We start from the raw sequence: 24,096 nt of genomic DNA on the forward strand, positions 1-24,096 counted from the left end.
GAATGGGATGTAGGGGGAGTTGACTGTGGGCTTTAAAAGCTCAGAAACATGATCATTCTACCCCTGGCCATGGAGGCTGACAGAGACTCTGTAACCACGAGAGGGCACTGTGAGCCCACTTTTTGTGACCGTTTCCATTAGTGGCAGTTAGAGGTCCAGGACCAGGACACTCCCACAACCAAGAAATCTTGCAGCATTTTTACGGGAGCACCAGCTCTCATGACTGAGTCATGGTGGTCGCTTTTCTACCAAACCCCCTGATCTAGATCCCTGGAAGAAACACCTCAGGGTTTCCAAAAGGAGCCTGGTTTGGGGGACCCCCTGGGTCTCTGGGCATTCAGGGCTGTAGCAGATTCCTCCCTCATCCGTTCCATTGGGTCCCTTACCTACTAGCTCAGCTCAGTCTTCCTAGGTTGAGAGGCCTGCCTGTGTTGGTCCCAGCTTCTTTTAAGCAGTCTGGCCACTGCCCCAGCCCTTCCTTGGCCTGCTGGAATTTCGTTTTTGTTTTTTTTTAACCTATGAAATTGAAAAGATATAGAAAAGCACACAGAACCTAATAAACACCCATATTCCCACTACTCAGAATTAACTCTTTTTTATCATTTTACCATATTTAGCTTCCAGCTAATTTTTTAAAAAGAAATAAAGAGTAAAAGATTTAGCTAAAGTTACCTTTGACTACCATTCCTGGCCTATTTTTCCTCCCAATTTCCTCCTTTTTTTTTGGACAGGAAAACAACTGTTTGAGTTTAGTAGGTTTCCTTCCAGCCCATTACTATGCTTTCGTATGTGCATATGCAGGTATGTATCCATAAAATGCTTATGTATTGCTTTTGTCTGCTTTTACACTTTTATTTCAGGGGCGCCTGGGTGGCTCAGTTGGTTGATTGACTTCTGCTTAGGTCATGATCTCACAGTTTGTGAGTTCGAGTCCCGCATCAGGCTCTGTGTTGACAGCTCAGATCCTGAAGCCTGCTTCAGATTCTGTGTCTTCCTCTCTCTCTGCCTCTTCCCCACTTGTGTGTACACCCTCTCTCTCAAAAATAAATAAACATTAAAGTTTTTATTTCCATCTAAGTTACACATAATTTGTTTGAAAACTCAAAAAGTTCTATGGGTCCTATTGATTAAAACAGCTGCCTTGGTACCTGACCCCTACCAGATACCCCATCACTTCCTGTTCTTGGCAGCAGTCCTATTTTATTTTATTTATTAAAATGTTTATTTATTTATTTATTTTGACGGGGGGAGGGGCAGAGAGAGAGAGGAGAGAGAGAGAAGCCCAAGCAGGCTCTTCCCTGTCAGCGCAGAGCCCCATGAGGGGCTTGATCTCACAACCTGTGAGATCATGACCTGAGCTGAAATCAAGAGTTGGACGCTTAACTGACTGAACCGCTCAGGCACTCCCCAACCAATTTATTTTAGATGCTTCTTATGTTATTTCCATATGTCTGAACAACATGATAATACTATCTTTTTTTTTTTTTTTTAATGTTTAAAGAGAGAGAAAGCATGCACAGGGGAGGGGCACAGAGAGAGGGAGAGAGGGGATCGAACAGGGCTCCTTGCTGACAACAAAGACCCCATATGGGGCTTGAGCTCACAAACCTCGTGAGGTCATGACCTGAGCTGAAGCTGAACGCTTAACTGACTGAGCCACCCAGGTGCCTTAATAATACCATCTCTTGCATGTTCATTTGAGGTATTACCATTTGACTTTTCAACATTGAGGATCAGGATTTAGCTGTTTTTCAATCTTTGCCTATGGTCAGGAACAAAAGAGGTAGAGGGGGAGGAGCCAATAGTAACAGTTTTGAAAGCTGGAAAGCAAAGGATGAGGGGTAACTTAGCGGATTTGAAAAAGCAAAGATTTTGGCAGCAGTAGGGAAGACTTATATTGCAGCACCTGCAGCAGGCTCTGAACTAGAGGCAGTAGGTACTTCAGAAGGTCGAAATGAAAGCGGGAGGAGGGGTCCCTGATCCCCTACCTAACTCTGAATAGTCAGATGACTGCCTTTCTCACACCTGACTGACTGTTAAGTTCGTTCTCTGGGGAAGGCAAACAGGGTCTGTGGTATTTGAAGGAACTATCTTCTAGCTTCTCAAACTAATTTTAAGAAGTTCAATATCTTTCTGTCTCTTGAGCTTTTGTAAAAATTTTATTCTTTGATCCATGATAGACATTTAAAGGGTTGTCTCTCTATCCCCAGAATTTTGAAATTTTACGGTGATGTATATTAATGTAAGTCTATCTTCATCTATTGAGCTGGGCACCTAATGACCCATTTCATTGTGGAAATTCTTATGTTTCAGTTTTGGGAAATTTAAAAAAATATTTCATTGGTTCACATTCCCCACCCCCTTCCCCCAACCTCCAAACACCCCATTTTCTTTGTTACTTTTTGTTGGCACTCCTGTTATTCAGATGTTGGACTTCTCAAACTGGCCCTCTAATTGATTTTGCTTGTTTGTTTGTTTCTGAGTAATCTCTGCACTCAAGTGGGGATCGAACTCATGACCCAGAGATCAAGAATCATATGCTTTTCAGACTGAGCCAGCCAGGTGCCCTTTCTTCTTCTTCTTCTTTTTTTAATTTAAAGAAAAATTGTATTGAAGATGGGAAAAACAATTCCTCAAAGACCAACTTTTCCAGAAAATTGTAGTTACACAACGATTCCATCTATCATGTTAAAAACGTGCATTAGACAGACACAGATTTAAAAACCATGACACGGGGCGCCTGGGTGGCTCAGTTGGTTTAAGCGTCCAACTTCGGCTCAGGTCATGATATCACAGTCCGTGGGTTCAAGCCCTGCATCGGGCTCTGTGCTGACAGCTCAGAGCCTGGAACCTGCTTCAGATCCTGTGTCTCCCTCTCTCTCTGCCCCTCACCCGCTCACTCTCTGTATCTGTCTCTCAAAATAAAATACATAAGGGGCGCCTGGGTGGCTTAGTCGGTTAAGCGTCCGACTTTCGCTTAGGTCATGATCTCGCGGTTCGTGGGTTCGAGCCCCGCGTAGGGCTCTGTGCTGACTGCCAGCTCAGAGCCTGGAGCCTGTTTCAGAGTCTGTGTCTCCCTCTCTCTCTGACCCTCACCTGATCAAGCTGTCTCTCTCTATCCTAGAAATAAAATGAAAATATTAAAAAAAAATAATAAAATAAAATACATAAAAAATTTGTTTTTAAAATCTGTGACACAACACCATTCTTCAACAATCTGAGCAGAGAGAAAATGCATCTTTCCTAGTTTTAATTTCTCTCTTTTTATTGATTGAATTTGTAAAAATTTCTGCTACGTGCTTTCATTTTAAAAGTCTTATGTTTGTTTCCTGAATGTTCACTTCTTAAAATAGCCTGTTCTTTCACAAATACAATATCTTAAGTCTCTGAGGATATTAACGATTTTTTTTTTTTTTTGGTCTTGATTTCTTCTTGATGCATTGCTTCTGTTTCCTCTTTGTTATTTATTTTTTCTCCTTGCTTGTGTTGGTCTCTGTCTTCATATCAAGGGTTTTCTGGAAACTCTGTGAACACGGGTATGGTCTTCACCAAGGGTGATCTGGCGGGTCTACTTCCTTGGGTGAACTCTCCAATTTAATATCTTCCAGTTTTCTCTCTTGGGTTTGTCAGATACCTCAGAAGTTCTTCCAATTTCCCCCATGGAACATACATTCTTGCTTGCCAAGGTCTGTCAGCCAAATGAGCCAAGGAGGGAAGAATTGAAATCTAAATATTTCATAAACTGCTGGCCGTAGCTGCTCCAGTCATAAGGGAGAGACAGCAGCTTGGTTGGCGGTTAAGGGTCTGCAGTACTTGCTTGTAGTTGTGATGAGTTTGCCCCTCAATCCTAAACCTTTCCTGAATGGATTAACATGAAAGCCAGTAACGGTGAAACTTAAATGGGGAATGGAGTTCAAAGGCCACCTGCTCTCTGTAAAGGGCATGCAGCTTGCGGACAGAAGAATACATAGATGGAACATTATATGGACATTTGGGTGAAGTTTTTTTTTTTTTTAAATGTGCATTTATTTATTCAGAGAGAAAGAGAGACAGAGAGACAGAGAGCAGAGGAGGGGCAGAGAGAGAGAGGAAGAGGGAGAATCCTAAGCAGCCTCTGCTCCATTAGCACAGAGCCCAGTGTAGGACTCAAGCCCAAGAACTGTGAGATCATGACCTGAGCAGAAATCAAAAGTCGGATGTTTAACTGACTGAGCCATCCATGTGCCCCTGGGTGAAGTCTTAATAAGACCCAAGCCCAGAGGAAGGAGATTGGCATATAGAAACCCAAGGCCCCCATACCCAGTGAGAGAAGTCATGGACCACAGGTACTCAGTGACTGCCCAATCCCATACTTCTTACTGGACAGATAATCTTGCAATATAAAAAACTTTGATTTCTGGTCCTGAATCTGCTGCTAAATCTGAAGCAACTCTGAGTTAATCTTTTTTTTTTTTTTAAGTTTATTTATTTTCAGAGAGAGAGAAAGAGTGGGCGAGCAGGGGAAGGGGCAGTAGGGGGGAGAGAGAGAGAGAGAGAGAGAGAGAGAGAGAGAATCTCAAGCAGGCTCTGCAATGTTAGTGCAGAGCTGGACACAGGGCTTGAACTCACGAACCTGGAGATCATGACCCGAGCCAAAGTTGGATGCTCAATTAACTGAGCCACCCAGGCGCCCCTCTGAGTAAAGCATTTTAACTTCAACTGTTAATCTCATTATTTTTACAATGTAAGGATTAGAAGACCCCTTCCATTGTATGTAATTCTCTGGGTTTGCTATCTCCATTATTGAGTGAAAGAAGCAAGACTCGCAGCTACTATTTGTAAGAAGGAGAATATATACATGAATACATAGAATATTTCCAGAAGGATGCAGATGAAACTTAAGTGGTCACATCCAGAGAGAGGAGCTGAGGATGACTTACTTTTCAGTAAATACTCTTGTATCTTTTGAACTTTGAATAAAAATTATTTCATAAACTTGTGCTTAATCATCCTGTCTCCAGGATGGAATTTCCATTCTCAAGTGTGCTCGGTGTCCCTTAGTAACAAAGATGGCAGAAGCAGCGAGTGTGGAGACCGTAGTTGAGAATGGTTGAGGAGCGTGCCCTGGTGTTTGGCTCTAACCGGTGGACGGTGCCTGGATAAATAAAGGATGAATATCAGTTTCTTTCCAGTGCTCCAACTCCTTACATTCTGTAACCACATCCCACTGAAGAATTAATTCCTCCCTTCAGTAATCAATTCTAGTGGCAGTCCAGGTAGGCAGCTGCTGTCTATGAGCTCTGACACATGCCAGGTGGCTGTACCACAGGTCCCTTGTGTATTAGGGGGAAGAATGAAATCAGTTATAGAGCTGCTAATCTCTGCTCCGACAGCTGGAGGATGAAGCTCTAGGCTGGTTCTTTATAACAGGAAGGAAATTCTGAAAGCCACAGTGTGAAGAGAAACCTTAAGAAGCCCTTGGGTCTGGTGGACTTACGGGCTTTTGTGGAAATGGCAGTCCTCAGCTGCCTTCCGTGCAGTGTTAGGCATAAATTTGAAGACCAGGATACAAAAGACTCCATTCGGGGTAGAAGAACTCCACAAATGAACAGATTTCCCAAGAGAGTAGTAGCACAGGGAAGTAGGGGGTCAAGGCTGATGATTTCTCACCCTCCTTGCCAGGGAAAATGTAGTTACTCCATAAATGTCCAGAGGTCTTCTGGGATTGCTTGCTCTCTGAACAACCATAAAACTAAGAGATCCCATGAGGCGACCGGGTGGCTCAGTCCGTTAAGCAGCCACCTTTGGCTCAGGTCATGATCTTCAGGTTTGTGAGTTCGAGCCCTGTCTGGGGCTCTGTGCTGACAGCTCAGAGCCTGGAGCCTGCTTCGGATTCTGTGTCTCCCTCTCCTTCTGCCCTCCCCTGCTCATTCTCTGTCTCTCAAAAATAAATAAATATTTAAGAAAGCCCAAAACTATAAGATCCCCTTTGCCTCAGTTTCTCTGAGAATAGGGAAGAAATAACCTAGCCCATAATCTGTCACTTAATTGTATTTTAATGTATTTTTTCTAATATTATTTACATAATAAAATCTTATGGAATGTGGAATTCTGTCTCCTGCACAGTATTTTAGCATATTATTTTATCATAAGCATTTATTTCACTTCATCATTAAAAAAAAACTTCTTCGAAAAACTTTAAAGGCTGTAACCATTCCCCTATCACTGGATATTATAGTTTCAGTACCTTTTTGTTACTAAAAATGAAACCAGTATATGTCTTTGTACTTACACCCTTTAAGATAATACATAATAGTTTTATCTGGCAAACGTACTTTGGCATCAATAAACAGTCTAAAACCTCGGGGAAAAAACCCACGAAAGTACAAAGAAAGTTTAAAAAATCATCTCAAATCCCGCCACTTAAGGAAATCACTGCTGACATTTTAGTTAATATTCCTCTCTTCTCATGCATTTATTCGAATTTCATATTATCTCTAGTAGAACCAGTAGGTCAGAAGATTTGGCCTCGCTTAAGGCTACATTTTATTCCTTAGTTTGGAAATTTCTTTTTTTTTTTTCTTTTCTCAGTTTTTAAATTTCGGCCTAGTGATACCCAACTTCTTTAGACTAACTTTAAACTTCCAAACTCAAAATGTATCAGAAATTGCCACAGCAGGTAAGGTCCTATTTTTATTACTTCCACAAACATTCCTATTAAAGTTCAGAAAGGTTTCAGCGTCCAGATTTCAGAGAAACAGAAAAACCAAGCCACTCTAAGCTGGAGGCCAGCGCTATCTTCACGTGACGCCGCCGCTTTTCCTTTAAATGCCTGGTCACGTGATCGCAGACGTGCACAGACGGAGGAAATTTACGCTGTCAGGGTAGGGAGTCGTTCCTCCCCCACCTTCCCAACCCTAGGGCTCCTGGCTTTCCCTTCCTGGAAGCCGCAACTCCTCAGGAGACTTTCTTTCTCATCCCCTTCGTCGTGTCACCTACTCTCCGTCCTATCCTTCCCTTTAGTCCTCGGCGCTAGAGCTCTTTTTCACAGAATCCCACTAGCCCGAGGCAGGGCGACTGGGACTACGACTCCCTGGAGGCATTGCGGGCCCCGCCCCTGGCGGCGCGCAGTGTAGGTTGGGGGCTGAGGTCCCAAGGTCTTCTTGCCGCGTGCTGCCTGGAGCAAGCGCACTACAGGTTCCGTGGCGCCTCGCGCGCGAGCGGTGCAGGGCCTGGGCGGGGCGGGGCCGGGCGGGGTGGGGCGGGACAGGCCGGGGCTGGCTGGCGGGCGGACGGGCGGAGGAAGGGGGTGGGAGCGGAGGCGATGGAGGGGAGGAGTGGGGGAATGGGGGAGGGAAGGGGAAGGGAGGCGGGAGGCGGGGCCGAGCTGGAGCCAGAGCTGGAGTCTGAGCCGGCGGTTGCAGTGGAGGCGGTGATGTCGGTGCAGGTCGTGTCAGCAGCGGCTGCCGCGAAGGTGCCTGAGGTGGAGCTGAAAGACCTGAGCCCCTCCGAGGAGGAGCCGCAACTGGGACTGAGCACGTCGGCTGTGAGCGCCATGGCCCCCCCGGCAGGCGGCGGGGACCCCGAGGCTCCAGCCCCCGCCGCGGAGCGCCCCCCGGCCCCTGGCCCGGGCTCGGGGCCCGCCGCCGCCCTCAGCCCGGCCGCCGGGAAAGTGCCCCAGGCGTCGGCCATGAAGCGGAGCGACCCTCATCACCAGCACCAGCGGCACCGCGACGGCGGCGAGGCCCTGGTCAGCCCCGACGGCACCGTCACCGAGGCGCCGCGCACAGTCAAGAAGGTACTGGGGCCGGGCTGCCTCTCGCGGAGAGAGGGAGGGAGGGGGAGCCGCAGATGGTCTCGGCATGGCAGCACCACCGTCCACGCCCTCTCTTCCGATCACACAAGCCGGGAGAGTCCTTTCCTCCTGAACCCTACTCTCTGAGAGATGCCCCCACCTGCCCCCAGGTATGGGGAGCGGAGAGTCCAGGTGGCACGGCGGTACTTCGCTGTGAATAACATGGAGGTAGCGCTCTCCGCTACTACTTCGAACAGGCAGGGAGGAGAGGCACCTAATACTGTCCCTCGCCCGAGCACCCAGCATACTCCCATGTGTTATTTTCCAGACCATTCAGGGAAAAGACCCCAATGGTACAGAAACATCTTCCCGCTTGTGAGAGTTCACCCAGCAGTACGGGTGGAAACATCTTTTCTATTTGGAGAACGAGTAAGCAGTAGTTAACCTGCATTGAAATCCTCAGTTGTGTGGTTTCCGCACAGAGGATTACTTTCTGCCTTTCTGTGGCCAACCGCTTCTTTAGAGCAGCACCGATGCTGTGCCCTTCATTCCAGATACTGCAGTATCCTTGCATCTTCTCTGAATGTGAAAGGGTAATGGAGAGAGGCTTTTCACTCTTTTCTCTTCGGAGAGCCCTCCCCTCTGCTTAGTAGTTGGCCACCAGGATTATTAAACTGTGTATGAAGAGAATGACCGTTTTATTGGTTCCTTACGATCTGGAAGTGTTAGGAAGAAACGCTTCTACTTTGGGGAAAGGCGATCATGGTGAGACTGTCTGTCTCTGATGTCAGCTTCTTTCAGACATAGTTTTGAAGAGCCAGTCATCTCAGAACACTAAGTGAGCCTAGATGTGTGATACTCCAGTATTACCCTTACCATGGCTATCCATGGCCTGTCTTTCCTCTCATAAAGCTAAATCAGCACAGCAAAAAAGGGGCAAGTGTTGGAAAAGACAGAGGTATGGATCACATAAAAAGGAATTTATGGTCTAATTTCCAAGGCATAATATGAACACAGTGATTTATGTTTTTTTTTTTTTAATGGTTGTGAATGATTTTTAGTTGCTTTATCAGAACAGCCGTAAAAGTGATGTGAAGTCTGCATTGGTATTACTGTGTAAAACTCAGCTGAATTGGAACCCTGGACCCAGCATAACTTTTGTTGTAATAATCTCATGATTAAGGTATGAAGCAGATAACCCTTTCATTCTAATTCCCTAGATACAGGTGATAGATGATGTCAGATGCAAGACTGAAGGAGTTTGTTTAATTATACTTTAGGACAGTGTGCATGTCATTTACAGTGTGAAACTCTTCTGGGAGAAATTGTAGGAGGCAGCACAGGTCTCCGGGCTGGTAGTACCTAGTATGAGTCTGGAAATTGGAAACATTTCTGACTGGTTGAGTTGCTTTATAACTTTGGCCAAATCTTTTTCCTGTGATTAGGGATCTTTTTGTGTAAAATCCTATAATTTGAATAGATGTCTTGACTGTATGATTGTTTAACAAATTACTTTTAGGGCATGGGATTTACAGACAGGCAGACCTGGGTTTCAATACTAGTGTCCTCAGTAACGAGCGTTTGGGTAATTTCTAAATTTTCTGAATCTCTTAGTTCCCTCTGTTTTCAAGTGAAACTACTAATATGATTGAAGATTATAAATATTTGTAAAGGGCTTTAGCATAGAGCTTGACACATATACCCGGGGCTTAAGAGATAATAACTATTGGGGCGCCTGGGTGGCTTAGTCGGTTAAGCGTACGACTTTCACTTAGGACATGATCTCGCGGTTCGTGGGTTCGGACCCGTGTCAGGCTCTGCTGACTGCCAGCTCAGAGCCTGGAGCCTGTTTCAGTCTGTGACTCCCTCTCTCTCTGACCCTCCCCTGCTCATGCTGTCTCTCACTCTCTCTCCTAGAAATAAATAAAACATTAAAAAAAAAAAGATAATAACTATTATTATTAAGGGTGATTTTATTCCTCCTCCAGCTGTGGCTTAAGTGCATGCCACCATGACCTCCTCTGAAAGGTACATCTAGTTCAATAGATTCTATATAAAGAAGTTAAAAAAACCACAGGACAGCATACCGGTCTGTTTTTCTTAAATCTAGATGTGCTTCTTGACCATTTTCCTTGTTGTTGAACCACCTTCTTCCTGTTTTTTTCTAGCATCAAAATGTAGGTTCCCTGATTCTAGATTTACTCCGCAGCCTCAAGGCTATGGAAGACAGGGCTGAACTTGCCTTACAATGTTAATTGCAACCAAAAAACAACTTTTGCTGGAAGTTAAGCAGATGAAACTCTGGGCAAGGATACAGCTGTATGACACAACTAAAGGCATTGCTGAGCTCCTTTTTGGGGACAGAATTTTTAACTTTCTTCACATTGAATTGGCTAAATTAAGTGCACGAGACTGCCTTTTTTCCCCTCAAATTGAAAGTCACCTCATTAAGGGACTGCAGTGTGACATTTTGATTTGTTGCATCTTTCTTGATTCTTAGATTGTTTATTTAATCATTCTTACCTTCACCCCCTTCTGCTTTTATTGTAGGGAGCGATTGGGGTACTGGTGCTTGAAATAGCTGCTTTTGGCTATGTAATTGGTGAGACTATAGCTTTTATTTTGTTACTGCCACATACAAGCTTATTTCTCTTAAGTCACATTTTTGTTGATGGTTTCCCTTACTCTATTCATGTATCTGTCATCAGTTTTCTTAGTTCTGTTACTCTGCTCAGCCACACAAGGGAAATAAACTTTTTGTAAGAGCCAGAATTCCCAAGTGCAGTAGTTAATAAGAAATGAGCATATGGTTTGCAGGTTACGTAGTCACATCGTACCTTTGGCTCCTACCTTCATCGTGTAACTTGTGGTGCTGTGGGGACCAGATCTTGTTATTGTGGCTATCATATATTTATATTAATGTCTTTCTTCATAAGTTCACGTCAAGTGAACCCAATAAACCAAAAATCTCTGTAAGAAGTGATTTGTGGAACAGGAAGATAAATTTCAAGTGAACGCAGTAGTAATAGTTGAGAGGGTTTCTTCCCTGTGTTCTTGAAAATGGGGTTAATAAGAATGTCACAGCACATTTCCCACAGCAGGGGAAACAAAGCAGGAGAGGATTTATTTCAGGAAAGTTAAAACTTTCTGACAGTAAGGCTGCAGGCCTAAGAACTGCTATTCGCTTGTGCTTACATCAGTATTGGTAATGACCATGTTCAAGCAGTCTTCTCCCCTCCTCACCCCCCCTTTTTGGCAAACGTGTCCACTTTGCACTGGATTTGTTGTTCTCAGCAGAGAATGAGTTGAGCCATGTTAGTTCTTTCTTGCCCTGAATTCTTTAAGCTCTTGATTTGGTTAATTATAGATCACTAAAATGGAACCTTTTGGATGTAGGCATGGAATTGTGGGAACAGTATAACTCTTTTTGCCAGTTAGGAAAGTACAGCCTTGCAAAATGTTCATTAAGATAGTTGACAGAATGATTCTAATATGGTTTACCATCAATTGACCTTTATATTCCAGGAATTGTTAGAGGCATTTTTCTTTGTTTCTGTATTTTAGAGAAAGAGAGAGAGCGCAAGCAGGGGAAAGGGACAGAGGGAGAGAGAGAAGAAGAGTCCTAAGCAGGCTCTGTGTTTAGTGCAGAGCCCAACATGAGGCTTGATCCCTGGGATCGTGACCTGAGCTGAAATCGAGAGTCTATCACTTAACAGACTGAGCCACTCAGGCACTATTATAGTCATTTTTCTAATCTGGACAATAGCACATTGAGATATAGGTGGCATTATCTCCATTTTACAGATAAGGAAATGAGATTCTGAGAAGTAAAGTGCCTTGCCCAAGGTTATACATCTAGCAAGTTGCAGAGGTAGGACTTAAATCTGTTTTAAACCTTTGCCTGTTTCCAAAGCCTATGTCCTTTTTATTATACCATACTGATTCTTTCTAAATTCTTGGATGCTGGGTTCTGGCCTTCTCCCAGAAATCTTTCAGAATACTTACTGGTCTCAAAGGTATGCCTCTCTGGCCTAAGGGTTAGGTCATCCAAAACCAAAGTTAAGAAGGGTCTGAGTCAGGGTTCTAGGAATAGGACAGAAAAATAAATGTACACATGTAGAACCTTGAAAAATTACAAAATTATAAGGAAGAAGAGCATCTTATATATATAGAAAAGTGTTGTAAGATCAGTGATGCATTTTTCACATTCGTAATCTGAGAAACTTATCCCTATTTTTAAAGTTATAAGTAAATCTGGAGTACCTGAAGAATATACTCTTCCTTTCTGTCCAGCTAACAATTTTTTTCTTATTCTTTAAGTCTCACTTTGTTTGTGAATCCATCTCTAATTAGGCCTTTTGAAAATTAGAAGGAGAAGCATGCTGTTATGTATTCCAGCTGTGTACCAGGTACTGTAACAGAGCCTTGCATACACTGTTTTATTTATTCCTTGTACGAGCTCTCCTTGTTTTATTGAGGAAACAGAGTTGAAGAGATGAAGGAATTTGTCTTAAGGTTCCACATTTAGTAATGTGATGGAGCTAATAGAACTCTACTCTGACACCAGAGTCCCAGACTCTGGCTTTTCAGTTGAAGTTTCATTTCTCTGTTCAAAGCTCAGATAGTTTATTTTATTTAATTAATTAATTAATTAATACAAGTTTATTTATTTTGAGAGAGCGCATGAGCAGGAGAGGGGCAGAGAGAGGGAGAGAGAAAGAATCCTAAGCAGGCTCCGTGCTGTCAGTGTGGAGCCCAGCACAGGACTCAAACTCACAAACTGCGAGATCACAACTTGAGCTGAAACCAAGAGTTAGCCACTCAAGCACCTAAGCCACCCAGGTGCCCCATAAGATTGAATCTTTTAAATTTTAGTTAATTTGTATATTTTTTGTGGATGTTTTTGTTATTTCACTAACAGGCAGTTTCTTTTCATTTATTGAGGTTGTTTCATGGTCTGTGTACCATACATTTATTTGAACATTTATGAGTTTTCTGAGAATGCAGCCCTTCTTTTGTAGTGGTATCATTTATGAATTCTATTTTCCTTGGGCCTGGGAAAGACTGAACATTAGGAGGTGTTCTGGAAGGTTCCTCAGCACTGAAGTTGCAGTTGTGTATTTGATATCTTGTCCAGCTGATGGAAGAAATGGATAGTTGGTGAAAAAGAGTGAGTTTCTTTATTACAGAAAATGTTTCTCTACCCCACAATGAAAGGGGGGAGAAAGACTTATTGGAAACTTTATGTAGACTCTTTGTTGACTTGAGTTTTAAAGAATATGCAGTTTCTCTCATGGTACCTTTGTTTAAAAAATTGAGGGTTTTTTGCCAGGGTCTGTCACCCTGCCCTTGTGTTCAGGTGGTATGTACAGTTAAAGGAGCTGAAATTCCATTTACCCAATAAGAGGTTAAGTAAGCTTGATCAGGTTTCTAGGGAATTTGAAGCAGCTTTTTATAGTGTGACTGACCTACGGTTCGAGAGTAAGCAGAGCTGAGGAAAAAGTGGTATATTGAAAATTTTTTTGGTAACAATTCTAAGACTATTTTGATTAAACTAAATAACTTAAGACATGATGTATATGATTTTCAGTCCCCTCTTTCCCAGCTATATCCAGCAACAGTTCAGTTAGCCATTTTCCTTCTTGGACATTAAATACTTGGACAGCATTAATGGCTGGTAATTTCCTATCCTTTTCTTTAAGGTTCTATCAGTAGAAATGTATTGGTTTGGAGCCCCTGGTTTTTCTTATCTTGGAACCTATATTAAGGATGGGGACAGAGGTTATAGAGCCGGTTGAGTTTCTCTGACTATAAATCAGGCTTTTCCTTCAAGCCTTTCCGAATACTGCAAAGCTGTCATTGAGAGTTAAGTAACCTGAGGCTAAAACTGGCTTCATCTTTCCTATAAACTTAATCTCCTGCAGTGCTCCCTGTGAATCCTTTTGATCACTCTAACAGATTTGATGCCGTTGACTACCTTTTCTTGGAAACTCTTCCCTTGGCTTCAGTTATGACTCTTCACTTATGGTTACCATTTACGGAATACTTACTCTCTGCCCGGCAGCTGTCTCATCTTGTTTAATCCTCATCACAACTTTATCAGATGAATATTTTTCTCTTTATTTTACAGATGAGAAAATACAGCTCAAAGAGAATAATTAACTTGCTCAAGGCTTTGCCACTCTGTGACGCCTTTGGGGTTGGTGAGATGCCCATAGCAACGGTGGGAGGCTTTGCCGCACTGCCGGCCCCCTCCTCTGACCACGCTCCCATGTGAAATCTGCTTAAGTTCTTGCTGCTGTTAAGACCACTCTGCAACCTTTTGGATCTCAGAATCTGTTCTCCTCAGAGAGAGGGCCTAAACCACCATGCCTCACATCCCTGCTTTACCTCAGTCACTATCTGACATCCAGTTATCTGTTATCTTCTAACACTCATTCCCTACCACTCTCTTCATCCTCTCAGCGAATCCAGTTCCCCCAAATCTTTCCACCGTGTTCTCTACAACTTCCCCCTCCGTTGTCATCGAATCCCCATGTAGCTTCAGTCTCTAGCTGCAAGATGAAGCTAACAGGAGCAACAACGGGGGCGCTGTTAGTGAGTGTGGCACCTGGTCCCCAGAACCGGAATGGTGTAACCCAAGCTGCAGCATCTCCTGCTTGACACTAGCAATCACATCTTTGCCAAGCCCATTCTGTGTGTGATTCGGATGCTGTTTTTAGCTGTGTAGCCCCAAAGGCAGGTTTTCTGCTCTGAGAGCTGAACCATGGAGCTGAGAGTTGCTAGAGGAAATCAGAAAAACAGGCAGATTGATGTCACTGTGAATTCGCAGTTGTCAACCTCGTGTGCATAATCAGCATTGCCTAACAATATTCTACATTTCTCTAGTAAGTTCACTCTCCTACTCAACGCAAATGACTGTTTCATGCCATCTCTACATCTTCTCATGTGTTCTTTTCAAATCAGTGATATGCATTATACTTTAGTATAAAAACAGAAGGCGCGCAAAGGAAATTCCTCCATCTTTATACATCCCAGATCGACGAACCTACCTGCAATTGGGGCTCATCTTTTTCTCCTTCCCTCCTGTTAGAGGAAGCATCCTTCATTCTGCCAGAGACCTGTCTCGCTCAGGTGCTTTTATCACATTCTCCTGTCTTCTTAAAGAACTTTTTCCTTTGATTATTTCTTCTTTCTCCTAAAGCCTTCCCTCCAGTCATCCAACTTGCTCTAATCTCTCCCATATTGAAAACCCTATCCTCTAACTCCCATATTTCTTTTCCGTTTCTATCCTATCTTTGTATTTCCTTTCACAGCTAAGCTTCTTAAAGGAGTTTTCAGCACATACTATATACAGTTTTTCTTCCCACAAACTCTTTAACCCACTCCTACCTTACTGCTCTGACCAGAATAAACTCCTCTTGCTCAAGCTGCTAATATCCATCAGATTGGGAAACATGGTGGTCTGTTTTTTCAGTCCTCATCCGGACCTCTTGGTAGCATTTGACATCAACTTTTTACGCAAACACTTACTTCTCTTGGCTTCCACAACAACTGCTCTTTACTGTTTTCCTCACACTTCTCTGGGTGCTCCTTCTCAGTCACCTTTGTTGGCTTTCTCCTTTATCCTGAGCCCTCTGCTCTTTCCATTGTGTTTTCTTCCTAAATCATCCACATCATTCCTATGCCTTTAAGTATCACCTACATCCCAACAACTCTCCAGAGTATTTCTTTAGCCAAGATCCCTCTTCTGAATGCCAATTTTATGGGTTGTCCAAATGCCTACTTGCAGTTGCACTTCAAAACTAACATGTCTCGGGGCACCTCAGTGGCTCAATCGGTTAAGTGTCTGACTTCGGCTCATGACCTGAAGTTTGTGAGCTCGAGCCCCATGTCGGGCTCTGTGCTGACAGCTCAGAGCCTGGAGCCTGCTTTGGATTCTGTGTCTCCCTCTGTCTCTGCCCCTCCCCTGCTTGTGCTTTGTCTCTCTCTCTCTCTCTCTCTCTCAAAAATAATAAACATTAAAAAAAACAAACAAACATGTCCAAAGTGGGTATTTTTATCTTTCCATCTAATCCCCAAAATATGTTCTTGTTTTCTCATATAGTTAGTTAAATGATGTTTACATTGTTTCTTCTTTCCTTTAAAAAATTGTGTTTAATTGCACAAGAAATGCCTGATTATTTTCTTACGAAATAACTCAGTCTGATGAAGCAGAAGTCCTTCCTTAGCCCTCAGTAAGTCTCATTGCCTTCCCTCAGTGCCGTCCTCCTTCTGCTATCAATTTCTTTCTTGACTTTTTCCCTCTCTTGACTTTACATTCGTAGTTGCACATAGAGAAATTTGTAGTTTTATAGTAACTTGTACATAAATAAAAGGATACTGTATATTTGCAGGTTGTTTTTTTTTCACTTGGAGTTCTGTCCATATCAATATATACAGATCTATCTCAAGTCTTTTTAACACTGAATTGATTTCCAAAGTCCATACCATTGTTCTTTATTAAATCATTCTTCTGTTGATGCACACTTAATATTTTTTCTTTATAGACAGTGCTGTTGTAATTAATCTGTATGCATTTTTGTGTGTGTGCATGTGTGTTTCTCTAAGGTAGATACCTAAATGTAGAATTCTTGTGTTGAAAGATATCTACATTTTATTTATTTATGTATTTATATGTTTATGTGTTTATTTATATTTTTAAAATTTAGTTTTGAGAGAGAGAGAGAGAGAGAGAGACAGAGCATGAGCAGGGGAGAGGCAGACAGAGAGGGAGACATAGAACATGAAGCAGGCTCCAGCCTTTGAGCTGTCAGCACAGAGCCTGACACAGGGCTTGAACTCGTGAACGGCGAGGTCATGACCGGAGCCAAAGTTGAATGCTTAATCCACTGAGGCACCCAGACACCCTGAAAGATATCTACATTTTAAACTTAATGTCATGTTGCCTTAAAAAATGTAGTACCATTTTGCACATCAACTAACTATAAACAAGACAATCTTTTTACCACACTTTTACCAACCACCAGATTTACGTCTTTTATGAGGAAAATAATTTACTGTTGTTTTTATTAGCATTTTTCCTCCTTAACAATATTTATGAGTGACTACTATGTGGCAAGTGCTAGGGATACAGCAGTGAACAAAATAGATGAAGATCTCTGCTGTCTTTATGTCAGCTTTTAGGAATTCTTTATATTGTGGATATTAATTCTTTGTATATATGTTGCAAGTATTTTTTCCTGTTTTATTTCTTATTGACTTGTGACTTTGTTTACGAATTTAGAAATTTTTTATAAAATTAAAAAAAAAGAAAGGGACGCCTGGGTGGCTCAGTTGGTTGGGTGTCCGACTCTTGATTTCCCCTTAGATCATGATCCCAGGGTTGTGGGACCCAGCCGCAAGCCCTGCATCAGGCTCCACACTCAGTTTGGAGTCTGCTTAAGATTCTCTTTGTCTCTATTGTTGTCTCTCTCTCTCCCTCTCCCTCCTTCTGCCCCTCATCCCCACGCACTAGTGCATGCTCGATCTCTTACTATCTAGAAAAAAAGTGTTTTGTTTTGTTTTTTGAACCAATACAAATTTATTATCTTACAGTTCTGGAAGCTGGAAGCCTGATGAGTCTTAGGGGGCTAAAATCAAATGTTAGCAGATCCAGTTCCTTCTGGAGGCTCTAGGGAGACTGTTCCTGGTCTCTTCCAGGTTCCAGGGGCTGCCTGCATTCCTTGGCTTGTGACCACATCACTCCAGCCTCTGCTTCCATTCTAGCATGGCTTTCTCCTCTTCTCTGTCAAGTCTCTCTCTCTCTGCCTCCTCCTTATTTTTTTTTCTTTATGAGAGTTCAATGCCATAGACATATCTTTTTTTTTTTTTTTTTTTTGATGTATGGCAGGCAAAACGCCTTTTTTTTTTATTGTCAAGTTGGTGAAAAAAAGTTTTTATGTAGTCAGATTGGGCATTGTTTTCCTCTGTGGCTTAAACATTTTGTGTCTTAATGGCATTTTCTATCCCAGGCTTATAAACAAATTATTTTATATTTTCCTCAACTGTTTTTATGGCTGTGTTTATTATATTTTGGTCCTCAGTTCATCTGGAATTCATTTTTGTTTGTAATGTAAGATAGAGACTATTTGGTGGTGGTGGTTGTTGTTTAAATGATTTATTTATTTATTTAGAGAATCTGAAGCAGGCTCTGCACTGTTAGCACAGAGCCCAACATGGGGCTTGATCCCCTGAACTGTGAATTTATGACCTGATCTGAATTTGGATGTTCAACCAGCTGAGCCACCTTGGTGCCCCAAGATAGGCACTATTTTGTGATGTAAGATAGGTCTATTTTTCCCCAAATAAAATTTAATATTTTACTTTTTTGGGTTTGTTTTCTATGTTTTTCTCTTTAACTTGTCCTTCTTCACTCTTCTTCTTTACTTTTAGCTGGACACATGGAAGTGACTTTTGATTGAAGACTATTTAACTCAAGAATGACACTAAAAGTTGCCATCCTGGTAGTACTTATAATGAGTAATTCATAGAAGCACTTGCTATTGTCACAAATTTTACTTATTTATAAGCAAACATAGTTATAAATGTTCATTATTGTTTAGTGGATCTAGATTTATATTTTGATAGAAATTGGAGCCTTGATGATATCTCAGAGGCACAGCCTATGCAGCAGTGGTCTACAGAGTTATACTTCTGCAGTTATATTGAGTTGGAAAAATGTGTGGTCCTTTTCCAGAATAACACCTTGTTTTTTTTTTTTTTAAGTCATTGCCAGAAATTGAATACATATAGGGAGAAGGAGACTATAGGAAGAAGAAATTTTGCCCTGATTGCATAGTTGTGTGCATTGACATTTCATTTTTTTTTTCTTTTTTTGCTTCTACCTTTCAAAGTTGACATTATCTGCTCTAGGTTACAGACAGACTTCTTTTCCTACCAGTGTCTTCTTCAATAAAATTGTTGGATAAAGCTTGACAGAGTCTAGTCTTTGGTGACTCCGCTTTGGGAAACAGAAATGGAATAGGAATTTTACTACATTCATACTTACTGTTTCTATAGGGAAGAAAAAAGATGATTGGTCTAATGCTATTTCCTTTTTAGGGCCTTGCTGGACTATATTATAGAAATAGGGAAACAGCTTTACTACTTCTGAATACTTCTCTAATAATCTCCCCTAATGTATTGTGAACGTCTGTGCAAAAAAACCTTTTATGTGCTGTGAGCTAAATACTGTTAAGTGGTAGGACTACTAAATCAGCAAAATATCATTCTTGCTCTCAAGGAGAGGGTAGGGAATGAAGATAATGAAAATAAATATATACTATCTGATTTGATATGAGCAATACTGGAAGCAGGAATTGCTGCAGTTTGAAGAGATCAGTATTGAAATCGGGTGTGTATCACCTTGGGAAGAGTAGTTGGTTGCCTACCCAACAGGTTTTACAGTGTAGCAGAACGTTTATGAAATTTCCATGTTCCAGCTTTACAAGTTCTGAAATTTACATTTTTAGTACACTTAGAGGTCATTCACTTCTTAGGCTCATTCAAAACAAACTCGCAAGAGACGAGTAACTTCTCAAACAAATGGTAACTTCTGACTTAGATGTAGGATGCTCAAGCTGATGTGATATACATGGCAGCAGAGGATACTCTGGAAAATCTACATGGGAAGTGTAGTTAGGGGCAGTTTATTAAGTTTGGAATCCTTTAGAGCCTTGCTACTCAAACTGGTCCATGACCAGAAGCATTGACATCTCATGGGAGCTTGTTAGGAATACACAGTCTCAAGCAACTCTGGTTCTGTATTAGTGTATTCCCACCAGAACCTTAGTTTTTTTAATCATTGTTGTATAGTACTGGCTTAGCAGTTGGTCTTATTTGATGCTTCTCTTCTGAAACCTCAGAGTAGAGAGGCAGGAAAATCATTTTCAGGTTTTTTGGAAGAGCAGATATGTATAATAAAGCTTATTAAAAGCCTTGTAATAAAATACTTGATAGACACAGAGTCATAGAAACACAGATGGGCACAGATACACAAAGACAGACAGACATCCAGAGATCCCTCATAAAAAACAGAACCCCTCACACCCCTCTATCCAGAGCCTTCCCATACCCACACCCACAGAGAGACACCTTGCATCTCCATAGAGAGTCCCCGACAGGTACCCACAGAGATACCCCACACAGACACATGTACACCCTGGAGCCCACCCCTCAACAGAGATACACACATGCACATTGACACTCAGCAAGTAATGCTAAAAAACTCAAGATTTTCATGAGAGTTAAGTAGTTTTTTTTCCATGTTTTGAGGAGAAGGGACAAGTATATTCTTTAAGGTACTTTTGACTGAGCCAGAAATGAAGCAAAAAACAGACGGACTGCCATTGGGTCTGCACAACAGTGAATGTTACAAAGCCAGTTTTATTTGAATTTCTGTTTCTGGAACTGCTTGTTCCTGGGCATCATTTTCAGTTTGATGTACTCATCATGCTTGGATGGAAAAGTCATTCTCCTCTTATTATCTCTCAGGGGCTTGCATTCTGTTGCTGGTTAAGCAGAGTTCCATGTTCAGTTCCCCTTGGTACTAATGGACGTACTCCTCGATGCTGTCTGAGTCACATGAATCTGCCCAGGATTGGAAGATCCAGAAATACTACACCCACATGGAGGACTCCTACTGGGTCCTCTGTGGGTATATGTAGAATGTGGGTCTGAAGAATGTAGGGCAGAGAGAGAATGATGTTAAAACTAGAAAGAGGTGTAATTTTGGTCTTCTTACCTCTTGGCTCATTCATAGTAGGGGTTTGCATAAGACTTGTGATGAAACTTAGGATGACTCAGAGGAATAATTTAGTTGTAAGTTAAAAGAATTTTAAACTATGCTGATATTGGCAGAGGATGGCACGTTGATTGTGTTGGTTGATAAAAGAGATGATTGGTATCAACAGAGCCAGATTTTTTAGTTCCTTGGGCAGCATTCTGTGAGAAGAATCTTGTGAGGGAAAAGGAGACCCTGACACGTACAGCATGTTTCTGCTTAAACACTTGAAAGTTTCTATCACAATAAGGGAGTTAGGCATCAGAGGGACATTGCTAGAATAGTTTCACAAATGTAGGTTCCAAAAAGATAAATATTTTTCTCTTGCTGTCTGTACATGTACATGTTTTCATTTGACCAAAAGCCTGTTAAATTTTTTTTCAAGCATATGGACGAGTACCAAGAAGATTGAACACTGCCCAATTTAACAAATGTTAGCATTTTGCAAAATTTTCTGTAGATACTTTTAAATACCTAAAACATTGTAGATAAAATTGTAGAGCCTTTTGTACCCCTCCTCTTCCCTTTTCTTTCTCGTCCTCCATCACAGTGGTAAATGCTGTCCAAACTTTGCTGTTTATTATTACCCTTCATGTTTTAACAGCTTTGCTGTATATTATCAATATCAATTGTATATCAATAAAATATATCACTGTTTTGTGTGTTTATAAACTTAACAGAAATGGTATTATAGATACTATTCTGCAACCTGCTTTTTTCACTCATCTTTATTTTGGGTTTTAACCAATCTGGTATATGTCAGTTTTCTAGTTGAGTCATATGTAGTGGTTCATTGTGTGACTGTACCACAGTTTACCCATTCCCTATTAATGTTTTTTTTCTCTCTCTCTTTTTTCTCTTTTTTTGAACTGGCATGAACATCCTTAAATCATGTTTCCGTATCATATATGATAGTTTCTCTAGGGTATATATCCCATAAGCAAAATTGCCTAAGGCATACCAACTTTACCAGATATACCCAAATTGCTTTCTAAAGTGGTTTTATTGGGGTACCTGGGTGGCTGAGTCAGTTAAGTGTCCAACTTTGACTCAGGTCATAACCTCACTGTTTGAGGGTTTGGGTCCCGTGTCAGGTTCTGTGCTGACAGCTCAGAGCCTGGAGCCTGCTTTGGATTCTGTGTCTTCCTCTCTCTCTGCCCCTTTCTCACTCCACTCGTACTCTGTCTCTCAGAATATTTATTTGTTCTTGAGAACAAATAAACACTGGGGCACCTGGATGGCTCAGTTGGTTAAGCATTTGACTTCAGCTCAGGTCATGATCTCGCAGTCCATGAGTTCAAGCCCCACATGGCGTTCTGTGCTGACAGCTCAGAACCTGGAGCCTGCTTTGGATTCTGTGTCTCTTTCTGCCCCTCCCCTGTTCACACTGTCTCTCTTTCTCAAAAATAAAATAAAATAAAATAATATAAACCATTAAAACAAAGTGGTTTCATTAATACTTGTTTTCTGAATCCTTATTAATATGTAGTATTGTCAGATATTAAACTTGTGCCAGTCTGGTAGTTGTGAAATAATACCTCATTTAATTTACATTTCCTTTGATGTTAGTGAGACTGAGCATCTTTTAATATGTCTGTAGTCCATTTGGATTTCCTTATTTGTGAAATGTCTATATTCATATCCTTTCCCATTTTTCTTCTTATTTTTTTTAAACATTTTTATTTGTTTATTTTTGACAGAGCAAGAGAGCATGAGTTGGGGAGAGGCAGAGAGAGGAGAGCTGGCTCCTGAGCAGGCTCTGCGCTCTGAGACCCTGGGATCATGACCCGAGCCAAAATCAAGACTCAGAAGCTCGGCCAACTGAGCCACCCAGGGGCCCCTCTTGTCCCATTTTTCTTTTGGGATCTCATTGGTTTTCTTACTGATTTAGAAAAGTTCTTTATATATATTTGTTCTAATCCTGTATGAGATACTTGTGTTGCAGATATCCTCACGTCTGTGGCTTGTATTTTGTACTTAATATGACTTTTATACAGAAGCTAAAATACGTAGGGGCTCCTGGGTGGCTCAGTCAGTTAAGCTTCTGGCTCTTGATTTCAGCTCAGGTCATGATTTTACAGTTGGTGGGTTTGGGGCCCCGCATCGGCCTCTCTGCTGTCAGCTCAGAGCCTGCTTCAGATCCTCTATCTCCCTTTCTCTCTACCCCTCTCCCATTTGTGTGCGTGCTCTCTCTCTCTCTTTCTCTCAAATAAGTAAACATTAAAAAAAATTTTTTTTAAGTTAAAATATGTAATGTAAAATTGATCATTTTTTTTTACTCCTTTTTGATTCTTGTTTTAGAAACTTTTCCCTATCCTGTTATGCACTGCCACTTTGTCACACATCCTCCGTGTCCATTCTGTTTCTGGGTTTTGTATTATGTTCCATTGGTCTCTTTGTTGATTTCATAATCAATATCCCACCTTCTTTTTAATTGCTAGAAATTTATCATAACTGTTACTTTGTATGGATACGTTCCTCCTAATGCATTTAAAATTTTTAACACCTTTATTGAGGTAAAATTTACATAAGATAAAATTTACCCATTGTAAATTACAACTGAATGGCTACTAATACATTTGTAGTTTTTTCCCCCCCACCATGGTAAAAAAAATATACAGTAAACCTTAGTTTGACAGCATAATTCATTCTGGAAACATGTAATCCAAAGCACCTGTATGTCAAAGCTAATTTCAAGAATCATTGGCTCAGTTGTGATCATGTGATGTTTGTTCTCATGTACTACTTGTGTTGCAAGACATCACTCATTCATCAAGTTAAAACTTATTAGAGATGTCTGCTCATCTTGCGTAACACTCACAGAACATGTTACTCTAAATGCAAAGTTTTACTGTATGTGAAACATAAAATTTACCATTTTAAAGTATATAATTCAGCAATATTAAGTATATTCACATTGCTGTGGAACTGTCGCCATCACTCATTCCTAACATTTTATTAATCTTCCCAAATTGAAACTTCATCACACCCATTAAATTCCTCATTCCCCTTTCTCCCCAGCCCCTAGCAACCACGATTCTACTTTGTCTATGAATTTGACTACTCTAGGTTCCTTGTATAAGTGGAATTAGATAGTATTTGTCTTTTGTGTCTGGCTAATTTCACTTAGCCCGTTATCTTCAAAGTCTGTCCATGTTGTAGCATGTGTCAGAATTTCATTATTTCTTAAAACTGAGGAATATTTCAGTGTATGTATATACAACCTTTTGTTTCTTTGCATCCACTGATGAACACTTGGGTTGTTTCTGCTTTTGTCTATTGTGTATAATGCTGTTATAAACATGAGTATACAACTACCTGTTTGAGTTGCTGCTTTCAGTTCTTTGGGTATATGCCCAGAAATGGAATTGCTGGATCATATGATAAGTCTATTTCTAATTTTTTGAGGAACTGCCATACTGTTTTCATAGCAGTTATTCTATATCTTAAGTAATCCCTATACCCAGTATGGGGCTCGAACTCACAACCCCAAGATCAA

General features: G+C 41.4%; 1 protein-coding gene across 2 annotated transcripts in view; it reads left to right on the forward strand.

Annotated features, from left to right (window-relative positions):
* Positions 1-7,360: 7,360 nt before the first annotated feature.
* The window catches only part of AHCYL2 (adenosylhomocysteinase like 2), a 173,285-nt gene continuing 156,549 nt past the window's right edge, over positions 7,361-24,096 (forward strand). For both annotated transcript variants that reach the window (XM_039243131.1, XM_039243139.1), the window contains exon 1: positions 7,361-7,777. In XM_039243131.1, coding sequence (XP_039099062.1) covers positions 7,415-7,777 — 363 coding nt within the window. In that variant the 5' untranslated portion in view covers positions 7,361-7,414. The remainder of the gene's footprint in view (positions 7,778-24,096) is intronic.

Source organism: Hyaena hyaena, unplaced genomic scaffold, assembly GCF_003009895.1.
Source record: "Hyaena hyaena isolate Hyena2069 unplaced genomic scaffold, ASM300989v1 scaffold_8, whole genome shotgun sequence".
NCBI lineage: Eukaryota > Metazoa > Chordata > Mammalia > Carnivora > Hyaenidae > Hyaena > Hyaena hyaena.